Source organism: Malania oleifera, chromosome 10 (genome assembly GCF_029873635.1).
Source record: "Malania oleifera isolate guangnan ecotype guangnan chromosome 10, ASM2987363v1, whole genome shotgun sequence".
Taxonomy (NCBI): domain Eukaryota; kingdom Viridiplantae; phylum Streptophyta; class Magnoliopsida; order Santalales; family Ximeniaceae; genus Malania; species Malania oleifera.
This window is the reverse complement of record NC_080426.1, coordinates 991,719-1,007,169: the sequence shown is the minus strand read 5'-3', so window position 1 is coordinate 1,007,169 and position 15,451 is coordinate 991,719. Positions and strand designations below refer to the sequence as shown.

The 15,451-nt window shown below is 35.2% G+C and overlaps 2 protein-coding genes across 14 annotated transcripts in view; one reads left to right on the top strand and one right to left on the bottom strand.

The window, feature by feature from the left end:
* Nucleotides 1-9,049, bottom strand: part of LOC131165515 (uncharacterized) — a 55,064-nt gene extending 46,015 nt beyond the window's left edge. Inside the window, exons 1-2 of one of the 10 annotated variants that reach the window (XM_058123396.1) lie at nucleotides 9,033-9,049; nucleotides 1,580-1,862 (exon numbers count right to left, since the gene is read on the bottom strand). In XM_058123396.1, coding sequence (XP_057979379.1) covers nucleotides 1,580-1,801 — 222 coding nt within the window. In that variant the 5' untranslated portion in view covers nucleotides 1,802-1,862; nucleotides 9,033-9,049. The other 9 variants (XM_058123390.1, XM_058123395.1, XM_058123392.1 and 6 more) reach the window with 9 other exon arrangements.
* LOC131165516 (tRNA (guanine(26)-N(2))-dimethyltransferase) lies at nucleotides 5,282-12,990 on the top strand. 4 transcript variants are annotated; one of them, XM_058123403.1, is made up of 6 exons: nucleotides 5,282-6,063; nucleotides 6,597-6,800; nucleotides 6,921-7,020; nucleotides 7,255-7,458; nucleotides 7,582-7,644; nucleotides 12,570-12,990. In XM_058123403.1, exons 1-6 carry the CDS (start codon nucleotides 5,282-5,284, stop codon nucleotides 12,687-12,689), a joined length of 1,473 nt encoding a protein of 490 aa, XP_057979386.1. In that variant the 3' UTR covers nucleotides 12,690-12,990. The 4 variants fall into 4 exon arrangements, with proteins under 4 accessions (XP_057979386.1, XP_057979384.1, XP_057979388.1 ...); XM_058123401.1 differs by lacking the exon at nucleotides 12,570-12,990 and adding an exon at nucleotides 7,950-9,830; XM_058123405.1 differs by lacking the exon at nucleotides 6,597-6,800.
* The last annotated feature ends 2,461 nt before the right edge of the window (nucleotides 12,991-15,451 follow it).

The following is a 15,451-nucleotide window of genomic DNA, read 5'->3' as shown; positions in this document are numbered from 1 at the left end:
AGCATAGGACAACAAAAATTGGAATCGACATGATTAAATTGAAAACACAAGCTAAATAAATATACTACTAAAAGGTCATGGCTTTTTTTTTGTGAAAAAAATATGCCCTGATAAAGAGAAGATGTCTAGCAATCACTATGTGGAAAAAAATAAGCCCTCTGCATAAAGAGAACCAAATGTTAAAGTAGGACACTAAGGGTGATCCCAATTCATTCCCATATTACATTCATTCAGATACATATGTTGTATTTGACTGCATGACCTGGTGTAAGATGTCTATCATCCAAATGCTAAAGAAAAAATAGAGCCATATAGTCAAGGTTTTCCGTTCTTCTAACAACTCCTCAGGGTGTAATTGGATGCATGACCTGGTGTAAGATGTCTATCATCCCATTGTTAGAAAAAAGATGGCTATATAGTCAAGGTTTTCTGGTTCTTCTAACAAATCCTCAGGGTGTAATTGGACACAGCAACAGCCTGCATGAGCTTGCACATCCAACAGGGGAATTTGCTTGATCTTATAATATATATTTAAAAAAGCAACATCTAAATATACATCCACAATCTTTCAAAAAGAACATACAAATGATCATCGCAAGCAATGAACATGTTCCTCTCTATTTGCTGCATGCACTAGCAATGTGTGATGCTTCCCATAGAAATTTCAGTCATGATCCTTGATTTATTATCATAATTGCTTTTGTTCTTTAAATAATAAGTAAAAAAATAAACAAGACATTCTCCAGGAAAATATTAAAACTAGAGCAAATATGCAAAACTAGACCCTTTGGCATTAAGGGTGAGTTCACCCCTCCCCCCTTTTTTGGCTCAACTTCTCTTTAAAAGTCACATTTTGGCATAACACATTTCGTAAGCAGATTTTTCAGCTTTTAAAAAGCCAAGTTATTGCCTTTTTTGGTGGGGAATTTTCGCAAGTTACAGATTTGAAGCTTTTAAAAGTTAAAAACTAGCCTTTTTCCCTACAAATTATTTTATTTCATGGGTTTGTCCTTAGTTTTTTTCTGATATTACAAAACTATTAATACATTAATTACATTTCCTAAAAAAACACATCCATTTTAGTCATTTGAAAATATTTTCAAGCACCTTGCAACTTGTTTACCAAACATTCGGAATCAGCTTTTACCTAACAGCACTTTTTTCGCAGGTGGCCAAATAATTTTCACAACAATGCCAATCAGGTCCTTTTCATCAATTCCTTTAAAAATTCCTTTTCGAAAGCAACAGTAGGGCCAAACTAAGCCTAAGTTGATAAAAGAAGTAAGCGTGCTCTTTTGGTAAGATGGTACGTCGTAGAATACCTTCTTCACACACTCCATAAAAAAACAAGCCTAGGAGAAGCAAATTGAATGCTGTAGACCCAGGTAGGAACTGCCAAGAAAAATTCTTCATGTACAAATTGTTGAAATAAAAAAGGGATGAAAAAATCCAGATTGATCTAATTATTGGGGTAAAAGGCAGGAAAACTCCATCAAAAGATCCCCCAAAATAAACTACCATCATATACAATACCACCACTGGACTGAAACAAGAAAATAGGGGGGAAAAGAAGTCTCACCTGAATTCCATAATAATCCTTAATTAGGCTGCAAATATAATCTATAATTTCCTTTCTCCTCTGCTCAGCAACTGCAGTTGGTTGAATAGTGCATAATATCTCTTGGATCCTTTGTTCAGCTAATAGCCAGCATTTCACACCAATGGACAATGGATGTGGGTTGAACGAAGAGGAAGAGGATGAAGAGGAGGAAAATGACACACACGCTTGAAGATCTCCCATAACAACAGGAATTAAACTTTCAGCACTCAAAACAGAAACTCAAGCCATATGCCTGTGCAGACTTCAACAACCAAAGGCAAACAAAACATCTGGAAGTTAGAATTCAATGAATAAAACACCATTTTTGTCAACACTAAAAAGGTCATTGAAGCCAGTCATCAGGACAGCCTATGAACAACTTGAAAAGCAAGATTACAACATATTCATCTAGGAGCACATTCGACCACAAGTAGGGCTTGGAGTTGTAAATAAAATCTAAAACTTAATTTAAAGCTCCAAAAAAAAATTTTTTAAAAGAACAAGTAGAGTTGGTGATTTCGGAAGAAAATCAGCTGCTTGGCTGCATTATAAGTTGTTCAAAATATGTCCACATTTGTTTCAACCTTCAAGACCTGAATACTCTTTGTTTTCTAGAGGCTTTTCACATAATTACAACACACATTCAGACAGCTTCTTCATGCTAGGAACAAGAGCTGTGAATCAATTCTAAAGAAAATAGAGACTGACTTGAAAGAGAAGGAATTATGGTTCCTTGCAGGAAAGTAAATGAGAGCAGATACGCCTTTTTGAGAACAGAAGGAACAAAGCTTCCCACTTAAGTGTAAAAATTGGCAGTAAAATTCCTTGTAACTGCAACATATGGGGCAAAAATATAAAATAAAAAAATAAAAAAAATAAAAAGAAAAAGGACAAAGTTGAGTTCTTTCCCGAACCAGAAGGTGATGCGAAAGAAAATTTTGAGTCAATCACAAGCGAAAAAGGAAATCGAATGGAAGAAATGAACAAGAGCAGGCGGACCGGACCTTGGCATTGAATATAGTCTGGTTAAGTCTAACCACCAAATCAAGAGTCTTTCACTTTTCTCGAAGTGCTGCATTTACTATCCCCACCGAGGATGATTTCTTTTTCATCAATAAGCAAATAGAGACAAAAAGACTAAGGAACTGTCAATTGAATTGTGACACTTGCCATATTTATCACATGACACAGCTAGCATTAATGACATAATTAATGAATTCTAGCTATTTACTCATTTTTTTGCTGCCCTAGTTATTACTCTAATTAATTCAAGTAATGAATATAGCTACAAATTTAATACCCACCCTCATTACTGAATCCCGTATTATCTTCTCAGCTAGTTACCAGTAATTACATTAGATTTAAAAAAAAAAATGTAGACAAACAAAGCCTTGGCTACTTGTCTACCATATTAAAATGTCAAATACAAATTACAGATGCAATTAGGTTATGACACGAACTGTTCAATAAAGTCTAGCTAGGGAGTTTGGACATCCTATAAAATCAACATGCCTTGTTTGCCCTCGGTGGCTGAATGTTGCTTGCACAAACCTGTGATTTGTCATATGAAACTGGCTTCTTATTAGAAAAATCAACAGAAGTTTCTAATAGACTTATTCCATATCCCCTGGTTTTCCTTCAATTCTGCAACAAGTGCATATTTTCTGCCCAAGAAAGCCCTGCTTACTTTGCTCCATCAAATTTATGTACTCAATTTTATTAATATCTGATTTGGGCAATGAATGAATCGCAGAAAGGAAAGGCCCACACCTATATACACTATTATTGTCTGAAAAGTTGAGGAAAATGAGGGTGAAGGCATTTTGCCTAGACGCCATAATAAGCTCAAGTGATCCTGCAAAAACACCAAATGCCTAAATCAATTTACTTCTTCACCAAGAAGTTTCAATGTAGTATAACAGTTTGACTGGATCAGAATACCCCGTGCTTCTGACAGAACCCAATTTTGCAACCAAGATGGAGATGACCAATTGCAGAATCATGCTAATGCTCAATGGGTCAGCTTTTCATGTCTTGACAAGATGGGCATTTGTTTTCCTATAGCTTGTGTAAAAGCAATTTTAGAAAAAACTGGATTGCCTCACAAATTTTAAAACAATACATGAGTAGCTATATGTCAAAAAAAAAAAGTATTAGGTGAAGCTACCATGTAAACACTTAGCAGGTAGACAAATTGTGCACACAGCAACTACAGAATGAATGGCCCTAGCCTAATCAGCTAGAAACTCTTGCTCAGGTACATGTTATATAGATATTCCTGGAAGAATTCATTCTTCTGTGAATTCAATTATTGCGGTCAAATGGGAATATTTAATGATTATTGACAGTATAAGGAGTAAGGATAGAGATTGAGAGAGTGATATGCATTAATTTTTTCCACAGGATTTCCTTATATGAGATTAAAGCAAATGAATAAGGCTATTCCGTCCACAATCCTTGTTGTTCCTGCAATCCATAGTGCAAGTGAAAGGGATTCTTTTTTAAGAGGAGTGCAAATAGCAGGAAAATAATTATTACTAGCCGACTATTTCAACACAGAGAAAAGAAATGCCCATCAACTCAACCATATCAAACCAACTGAACAGATGCTCAAAACACAAACACATTCTCAATCTTATTAATGCTGCAAATGGAACAAGCTGGTTGTCACAGGTCTAAGAGCAGATAAAGGAACTCCCAAGCCATAAGCCACTCATGAAAATGAAAAACAGCATGTACCAGGTTCAGAGGAAAAATGAATTGAAGAAGCACTAAGGTTGTCTAAAAAGTCTGAAGCTAGATCACCTAGTGGCCCTTGTACAACTGTAAATCGACTCATTTTTGTGTTCCAAATTTCCTTAAGCTTGAGATTGGGAGGGGGAGTCACCTGTTGAACTCAATAAAAATTATCAAGACCCCACGTACGCAGGAGCTTTGTGCACCGGCTTGCCCTTTTTATCCTTGACAATAATGTTATTTGTGGCTTTGAATCCATCAGAGGGCCACAATCTCTAGATTGAATATATGTTCATGCTTCAAATGAAGAAAACCCGAATAACTTTACTGGGAGACATGTACCATAATCAGATGAAGCACTTCATCTTATGAAAACTCAGGCATTTTACCCCTCAATTGGAATCACCTTCATCTTTCTAAATTGCTGAAAGGTATTGAACTTAATGATCAAATCTTTTTACCATAATCAGATGAAGCACTTCTTCATATGGAAACTCAGGCATTTTACCCCTCAATTGGAATCACTTCATCTTTCTATATAGCTGAAAGGTATTAAACTTAATGATCAAATCTTTTACACAAGGAATTGGAAACCAATCCTTAATTTGCCAGTTTAAAGCTACTTCCCTGTATCATTCAAAATAAGCAGGTGTATTGCTGTTATGATGAATTTTTCTCTCCATTCTCTGGTAACCATGTGGAAAATGATAGTTAAGATTCCTTACAATAGCAATCAGTTTCATTGATGAGATAAATTATAACACATCACGTTTAGCAAAAACCCAGCTATAAATGTTGGAGAAGTACCATAAGAGAGTGCTGCAACCGTGTGCTTCGCCATCGTTGCAACATTAGCTTCCCTACCTCACTCCAGACAATCTCGAGTTCAGGCACATCATCATCTTTCCCTCACATAGAGATGTTTTGGCAATCAGAACCCTCTGAATGCCCATTCAGACAAATTTGCAATTGAGAGACGGCAAAAATATAAATGTATTTACACGTTTCCATCTCTCTCTCTATCTCTCTGAGGCTCACACAACAGTCACGTGCGGTACCATGTCTTTGCCAATAAACCCAGGCAAGGTCATGGTAGAGCCTCAGCCTGTGTCTCCCGCCATGACATTTCTAGCAAGCAAAACCCTATCCCCCTCCTCACTACCCATAAACCCCAGCCCTAGACCACGCGTATCTCATCCAATCACAATCCTAGCCACCCACACAACCCTCAAATCCAAATACCAGGCTGAAAGAGGCCTCGAGTTCGAAACCGGAGACTCCTTCTTCCGACGCGAGAGCGCCACTGGCCGCGACCTCGGCGTCCTCGCTGCCTCTCTCCATAAGAAATCCAACGGCAGTCTTCGCGTCCTTGACGCAATGTGCGGCTGCGGAGTTCGTTCCCTACGGTACCTCGTCGAGGCAGAGGCAGATTTTGTGTTGGCAAATGACGCGAACGACGATTACAGGAGGGTTGTGCTGTCAAACTTGTCGCGGGTGGGGAGAGGCTCGGGGGACAAGCAGCGGAGATGGGCGGCGACGCATTTCGATGCTAACCGTGTTATGACGGAATGTTATCTTCAGAAAGATTTCTTCGATCTTATTGATATCGATTCGTTCGGGAGTGATTCGTCCTTCTTGAGGTCTGCATATAATGCACTGAAACTGGGTGGGCTAGTCTACATCACCTCCACCGACGGCTACTCCTCCGGCGGCCATCGACCCCAGCAGTAAGTTTTGGCGTCAACTCATTTCGTGCCGGTGTGGTTTCCGCTTCTCCTTCATTTTAAAGTTCGTTTTGATGCTTAAACTGAGTTCGTTTTTTGATTTCTTGAGAACCTGACCTTTTTCTACGAAGAGTTGCATAAATGCTGCTTTCATTTTGGGGGAGAAAACCATTGCATTAATATGAAACATTAATTAAATACAAGAAGGCTAGTAGTTCATCGTCCCCTGATCATAGGCACAGGAGCCCGAAGGATCGTCTTCTAGAACCCATATTTTCTTTTTAAAGGACATCTTATTCGTCAATCTATTTACATATATGAATTAGCTTTTCATTTAAGGACTGTCTTCTAAATTGGAAAAGAAAAAACACCATGTTAATCAAATTATCTATTGCACGAATTCAATTAGCTTCTCATAGAATCAAACTTTCTGGATTTTTGGAAAATGAGTAATTTGTGATTAGTGAAAAACATCTTTCGGGGCAGCAGTGCAGTCCTACTTAAAAAAGAGTGGGAGTTTGTGTTGTGGTGTGTAGTTCTTTAGCATCATACGGAGCCTATGTTCGCCCAATGCCGTATTCGAATGAGGTTGGTTTGCGAATGCTCATAGGGGGAGCTTTGCGAGAAGCTTGGGTGTTGGGTTACCAAGTTTCCCCACTCTTCTCCTGCTACTCTTCCCATGGACCTGTCTTTAGGGTCATGCTCCGACTAAGCCGTGGCAAGCTTCATGAACAGAGCAGGTGATCTTTGATTTTTGATTTTTTTTATTATATATATATATATATATTGAAGTTGAATATTTTATGAGTTAGTGGTGAGAGGCTGGGCGGGCAGCATTTATAGGTTGCTGTTCATGACAGCCATTACGGTTTCATAAGCTACTGCCATCAGTGTGGGCATTCTCAGGCATTTTCATGGGATCAGCTTGGTCGGGTCACCTGTCCCTGCTCCAATTCAAAGGTATGAATTTACACTCATCCATACATATTAGGCAGAAATCAAACTTAATCAGTATATATGGCGATCGTCTTAGACCTCATTGATTGTTGTTGGTATGGGGATTGGGGATCATCCGAAGGGATTTCTATTTTCTTTTTTGGAATCCCATGTATATTAGAATGATGTTCTAATTAAGTTACTGCTATTAATATCATAATGATGTTGTAATTAAGTTACAACCCTTTCTTTTTATAGGTCTCGAGTTCCCTAGTTCTCTCGGGTCCTTTGTGGACGGGGCCTCTGCATGACGCAACCTATGTTGCAGAAATGCTGGATTTGGCTGAACAATGGGGATGGGCAGGCAATGGGAGTACTACTATGAATTTGGAGAAGCTTTTGAAATTGATGATTGATGAAAGTGATCCTAAATTACCATTTGGGTACATAAAAATGGATGAGGTTCTTGTGAAAACTACTCTGTCTCCATGTGTTGTTGATTTTGTTGGATTGGATACATAAGATTTCATGTTTTCAACTAAAGTGTGTGGTTTGACAATTCATATTTTTATATGAATGTCCCAGGTTGCAAGTAGGGCAAAAGTAAACTCTCCACCCCTTCGGACCATGCTTGATGTCATACACAAGGTACTCTCCTAAATTGTGCATTTTACAATTTTTACTACATCAAGATGATTACTTTGCTTGCTATCGAATCTAAATGTGTAACGACCTACTTATTTTAATAATAACCCTGATAACATGTTAGACTGACGTAAACATAATCCAAACTTATGCCTGTAGTGTTCCCAGTTTAATACCCTGAAATTTACATTTTCCTTACAAAATTTCAGTATTATTTCACTTAAAACATTTTCCTCAATCCAGGAATACCAAATACTTTATAAAACTTAAAATAACCAATTTACCTAAATTTTGGGATGGTGCCCAAGTTGGCCTACCCAACGATCTATTCCAACAGACTTGAAGAGAATCTTTCCAAGAGTAACAAGGCAACTTCCGATCGTCGAACCAGTAAAGAACAAAGCCGAAAATCTAGAGAGAAGGTAGAGGAGACGATTTTAGAGAGAGAGAGAGAAAGAAAGAGGGATTTTGCATCAAAAATTTCGCTGAAAACTCGAGTTAAGCTTATTTATAAAATGCTACCTCATCGACGAGTCTAAGAAGGAGGTTCGTCGACGAACACTTAACCCTCATCGACGAATTTCAAGCCCTAGAATCAGCCATCTCGGTAAATTCTTGTCAACGAGATACGCGTCCACATCGACGAGCCCAAGAAGCCTATTCATCGACGAATGTTCTGCACTCGTCGACGAGACCATGCTGAGTCCTCCTTTAAAATTTCTTTTTCTCTCTTTTCTTTTATTATTTAATTACCATAATTCTTCAGGTGTCTACAAAATTTGTCAAAAATATCAATTGACATCTCATTTTTACATTTGCCATCTCTTTTATTTTTTTCCCGTGTCTAAATTTTTTATGTTTTAACATTAGTTTTATATTTTTTAAACTAAATTTAGGAATTAAGAATAGAAACAACACACCTTTTATAAAATGTAATGATTTCTTTCAATTCCCAATTCTTAAACATGATTTTTTAATTCTCAACGTGCTTATTAATATTTATTTTTTATCATGTGTAAGTTGGTGATGGTAATTTAGAAAAAGTAATAATTGTAGTAGGTTATTCCGCAAATAGGACCCACAACGGCTACTAGTTGTCACGACTCAAGAATTCTGCTCTATTTTTTATTTTATTTTTTAATAATATGGTATGTCAGCTCTGATACCAAATATAATAAACACATAATCAACCCGGACCAAAGTGGGCTACCGAGGATATACCGGTCCATAAATGCTTACTATCTGTGCAATGGAAAACATAAAAATATTCAAACCTTATATATACAATACCAAAGTGCTATAAGCTCCATACATATACAAATACATCCCCAATAATCCATGAAATACCCTAGGGATTATACAAAAACATATCTACTAGCTCAAACACTTACCCTGAAACCAAGACAGTACCACAACCTCCTCTACCTTGAAGCTCGCTCCGCCTGTCTACCTGGATCTCTTGAAATTTGGGATGAGACACATTTTAGAAAGTAGGAATAAGTTAATATCAGTATGTGACAGATGAGTTTTATATAATCAAGACATAACTATTAATTCAATTGTAACAATAAAGACATTTCAGTGTATATGCATGTATCATAACTCACACCTATTTCATTTCAAATACACACTTTCTACTTGAACATACTTTTAACTATGATAATTAATTATGCTTTCATAAATCTATGTATATATATAACTGTGAAAACTTTCCTAGATGGATAACTGTAATCATGAATTAACCCCGCATGATCGGGTTGTACAGCTCGTAAGCTGGACTTTACCATGGCTGGCTCACCAGGTTAAGTCAAACTGTATATGTATCTATAATTGTAACTGTAATTGTGAGTACGATTGGCCTACCCAGCCTAATCCAAACTCCAGGGGGATCCTCTACTCTCCTCTGGTCCAATCGACTGCCAACACTTTATCTGAAAGTATGGTTGCACCACTATAACTGTATAGCAACGGTACCGTGCTCCCTGTAAATCTCTGGTCCATCAGGGTTTTGATACTATATAATACTATTTATAAATATTACCGTGTTACCATGAATTTGTATAAACTGTAATACTATGATTCTGTATAAACTGTAATATTATAATTCTATATAAATTGTAATAATATGAATCTGTATAAAATTGTGTATCATGGTTCTGTATAAATCTGTAATATCATAGTTCTATAAAATCTGTAATACTATAGATCTGTATAAAACTATATATATTATGGTTATGTAAAATTTGTAATATCATGGTTCTGTAAAATCTGTAATACTATGAATATGTATAAAACTATAGATCATGGTTCTATATATAGTATATAAACTTTATATTTAAAACTATCATTTCTCATGCCACACAATTTGAGCAAAATTCATAATATAATAATTTGTATGAGAAAAATTGTATTTTCCCTGCTGTATGGGATAAACTATAATTCTCTATTGTAAAATAATAATATACTCATCTCTAGGGTTTATCGGAATCCCAAATACCAGACTTTTCCCAAAATACGTACATATACGTAAAACTATAATTTTCATACCCATAATTTTCATACTTTGTATTATTCAGACATTCATACTCTGTAATCCTGTAATCGCATGTTATACTTTAATTAGTATAATTTTGTAAAATAACTGACGTAACTTATTCCTTTTACTTGTTTCGTAGAGTTATGTCTACAGGGAACCCAAAACTATGTCTGTGGCACTTGCACAAACATGTATCCATATATCCTAACTCAATCAGGTCAACCCCAAAATATTTACCCTTTTAATACTCTAAAGTCCCACATATTTCAATAATTAATTAAACCTAAAAAAAAAAAAACAACCTCTTTATCTTAGGTTTGGAGTGGTGTCTGAGAAGCCTAAATAATAAAATCACTCCGACTAAACAGTGGAGAATCTTAGCAGAGATACCAAAATTAAGTTTATCCTTCCATTTGGCCTGAATCCAGGCAAAAATCGAGGAGAGAGAGTATGGAGGTCACAGCCCTAAGAGAGGGAAAGGAGAGTTTAATTTTTAACCAATAAAATAACTTGAATGTCTTATATAGACTTACTGGCAAAGACCTTTTAATCAAACAACTTCTACTATTTTACCTTTACCTGATCGCGGTAACTCAAAATCGTCGATGATTTTCTTGGACTTGACGAAACCGTCGACAATTTTGCACTTAAAATATTCTTGATAGTTGTAATCGTCAACAGTTTTCTAAGATAGTTTAGAAGTGTCAAACCAACTCCTTCCTTTCCTTTTTTATTTCATTAATTACTATAATTTGGATCTCAACACTGGCAATATTAGTGTTGCTTTAATCATTATTTAATTTGACCACGGGCATTAAATGCTGTCCAACATAAATATTATTTAATGCTCTCATTTTTAACAAATGTGCATTACACCTCAGTAGGTTTCCTCATTATTTTAATTGCTAACAATTAATACTATTGGAACAGAGGTGTTTGACAAAAAAAAAATTATCTCATGTAAGTTTAGGGAAAGTAACTATTGCAAGAAGTCATTAAGCGGACCCCACAACGGCTACTTAGTGTTGCATTAATCGTTAATTTATTTGCTCTGAGCATTAAATGTTAGCCAAGAAAGACAAAAGATAATGTCTTTTTTTCTGTTTTTTATACATGATTATTGTCATTTAATGTTGTCATTATCTGTGCATGCGTGTATATATATATTATTTATTTATTTTCTTTTGTGCTTAGCCACGGTTTATTATCTGTCAATCCAGTAACCATTCCATTTAATGAGTTAACCAAAAAAAAAAAAACATTAATTGAAAAAAGAGTTTGAAATTTTAGTATTTAATCTTGAATAGTTATTAAAAAAGAAAAACAAATTATGAGTGTTTGTTAAAAATATATATATAAAATACATGAAAATAGTTAAAATAATTATTTATTTTTAGAAAATATAATTAATGTACCAATAAATTTTAATATTTAAAAAACTAGTTTGAATTTTTTTTTAAAAAAAAAGTTCAAAAAATATAAAAAAAATGACATTTTTAATGCTCTTTACAAAATGTATATATCTTACTTTTATTTTCAAAAAGGAGAAGCTGAGGGAGAAAGAGAAGAACCTATTCTTCATCACTTTGATTTTTGATTTTTTTTGTTTTTTACTATTATTTTTCTTGTTTTTATTTTTCTAGCTTTTCTTTCAAATTTTCCCTCCAAATTCATATTTCGATTAAAAGAATTTTTTTAAATAAATAAAAAAATGATTCATAGCCACCCGGATTGATGAATTGGATCCAACTAGACGTTATTGGTATTTGGTTAAAGTAACAAATGGAGCTCACGTGCTCTTGCAAAGCAGCTTGTCGCACTCTAACTATTAGGACACTCTCCACCTAATACTCACTCTGGATTGTATTGGACATTAGTTGGAGATGGTGATGTAAGAGGAAGAGTGCGAAGGCAGCTTTGTAAGAGCTGAGCTCCGTTTGTTTTTTTAACCAAATACTAATAAGGTACAGCATGGCTGCTGGGTTGTATCGGGCACATCAATTAATGACAATGTTGTCCGCATTTGGCATTTTAAAAAGGCAGACACCAGTTAATTATTGTGGCTCAAAGCATCTGTCCACAGTTCAAATTCTTCTTACTTTTCTATTGGGGGGAAAAAAAACTCGTTAAATATATATAGTTGCATGTTTTTCGTAGATTCCATTTTATCAGGCCTTTAAATTTTCCACTGCATGTTATTGCGCTCGCAGCAACAAATTCTCAGTTGTAATCCCATAAAAGGTTATTGTGCTATTCTACTTGGATCTAGGAAAAAAAGAAAGAAAGAATGAATAAATTAATACTGTAGAATTAATGGATTCAAAGCAAAGTGGGATTGGAGATTGGTCCAATCCAACAGGTAGATGGTGGTGACGGTGGGGTTAATTTGCAGGAGGGGTATGCAGTGAGTAGGTCTCACATTGCGGCCAATGCAATTAAAACGAACTGCCCAATGTCAGATTGCATTAGGATTGCTAAGGAACTCCGACGCCAACTCTCTGCTCAAATGTAAGCTAAGCTAGCTACCAAATTCATCAACGAAGGCCTGAAGCTGAAGCTGTCTTTTAATTCCACCCTCCACATCAAATGCCAATCAATTGCAGCCTATGCATATGTATATGTATATGTATATGCCGCCGCCTCATTCCTTTTAGGATTTTTCATTCTCTTATTTCGGGATGCACAATGATTTTTGGGTTTGGGTTTGCTACCAGCACTTTCACGGCCAGCTCCGCAGGTGGTCTGTAAAACTTGGCACGTTGATTGCAAAAGAAGTCTGGAAGTATGATTTCCAAGATGAGTTGAATGCATCATAATCCCTCTACTCTGAGTTATAGTTCAACATTAAATAATAAATCAACTACTCATAATCAGACCTCTAGAACTGTGTCAAAGTAAAAAAAGGATTTGCAACATTCTAGTCAAAAAAAGGATTTGCAACATTCTAGTCATTCACATTAATTTAGTACAAGATTAATCATAGCCGCATTGGTGATCATTAAAGGATAAGCATGAAAAATTAGAACTGAAATCTTCCAACACAACAACCCAAAACCCTTCAAAATTCCTACATGTTAGAAATTGATAATAACAAAGCAAAGGTATGAAGTTGATTTTCCAGGGGCAGGTCGTGGAGCCTGACTAGTCTTCCAGTATTCCTCCTACAAAAACAATGTGAATTGGGTTCAATAAAAATTTTGATCAATAAAAGGGTAGAACTTGGATTAATGGTAAGGTTGCTCATTTGTGATTAGTTGAATATGGGTTCAAATTCAAGAAAATAGTTTCTTATAAAAGTATGTTGCTACTTGTGTTCAAGGATGCACTTTTTAAAAAAAGTGTAGAGATAGCAACAATTCAAAAATAATGAAATTGGCATCTCTCATAAAAATTAACGAAGTTGTGTTAATCAAATTGAGAAGCAGTTTTCTATCGACCACTAAAATTGCTGGGCATCGAGGGTTATTATTAGATGAACCCCTTCAAACTTGGTCATTAACTAGCTTCTCCTGAAGTTATAAAATTGATCTTAGTAACTTGAACCTTTTTTTCATATCAAATAGGGTCCTAACAAGATTTTATGTAATAATTTGCCACTTGAGTTTGTTGAATAAGAAAGGGAACTAATGTATCTTCTAATCAGCATATCATATTTTACCCTTGGGTAGTACATGAAATTTTTTGTTTCTTTATTTTCACAATTTTCAACCACAACCCTTTCATCTCAAGTTGTAATAAAAAATGACCCCCTATGTTCCAAATTGTATTCTTAAAAACCAAGTTACAAAGATGAAGAGGCTCTCTCTCCCTCTCAAGCACAGTCTCCAACTATTATTATTGTTGACATGATAAAAGTGATCAATGCATTTCATGTTCATTTAGGGAAATTATATAGGATCCCTCTCCCTATGCGTATCCATGTGTTTTAACATGTGTCAAATGGATCATATATTCATTAATATCAGATACATAAAAAATAAATTCATTTTCAATATATTTAGAATTTAGGAGAGGGAGGATTGTATATAATTTCCGTCATATAGTTGCAATTGAATTTTTAAGATAAAAGAAAATGTAGCTCAATCAAATTTCCATGTGCTTCATGAGTATCAACATCAATGAGGATAAAAGTAAACTATGATAATAAGGCGAGATTAAAGGAGAGAGCAATAAAATTATAAAATAAAAATATACATTCTCATGATTAAATTTAGAAATAATCTATTATTTTATTCAATGTTATGCATTTTTTTCTTTTATGACTATGCTAGGCCTAAAAATAGATATTTCACAAATTAAACTTAAGTTTAAGAAGTATAATTACTTCTTGTAGACACAAGCTTCTTGATTCTTGAGCATCTTTAGTAGCAGCTTGCTCAGCGATCTTCCTCGCAAGAAACCACTTGATGGCCTTATTCTGTTCAGACAAATTCCGACCTGTCGAAGTTTAATAGATTCTATTGGTTACGTTTGATCATCAAACATTTCACACAATCTTTTGTAGGTGGAAACAAATCCAAGATACCTGAGACTACGAAATGTTCATAAACCAAAATTTTCCAGAAATTTTAAAAACGGGGAATTAGAGATCTTGTTGCAGCCACTGATTCACATACTAAACCTAACCAAATTTTGAGATTTTTGATATTTGATATTAAACTGTTCCAATGGAATTTGCTGGCAGGTGGCAACGTCAGAGTGAGTTTGAATTAGTCCATAATTTATTATTTATTTGTTCAATTCAAACTTGACCCACCTTACGTAAAGTTCAAAATGTTGGCTAAATCTCGTACACCTGATGAATTAAATCCAACTCCTGCAATATTGCATAATTGAAGTTAATAAGATATGTGTTATTCTTTTACTTATTTTATATTATTATTTTATAATCAAATTAAATTTAATCAGATGAAGTTTTATATTTGAGATCTCTTCGAATCAAACTTCAACTTTAAATGCGAAGGAAGAATTCAACTGAATCTTTAGAGAAGACTGGTGCCGGGGAGGGGCGGAGTGCCCATGAAGACGCACTGAGTAGGGAGGGATATCACAGCTCCAAATAAATAAATAAAAAAAGGCAATGCTGCGTGGGGGCTGGCGTACTCATCTTTTAAATTTGGATACCAACAAGAGAAAGTTCCTTGCATGCCCTATTCCTTCATAAACACCAAGCGATTTACGTCTAAAGAAAGAATTAATAAAACATGCTTCTATTGAACAACAGAATCAGAAAGAATCCCAAATAAATAAATAAATAAATTCAAGAAAATTCTC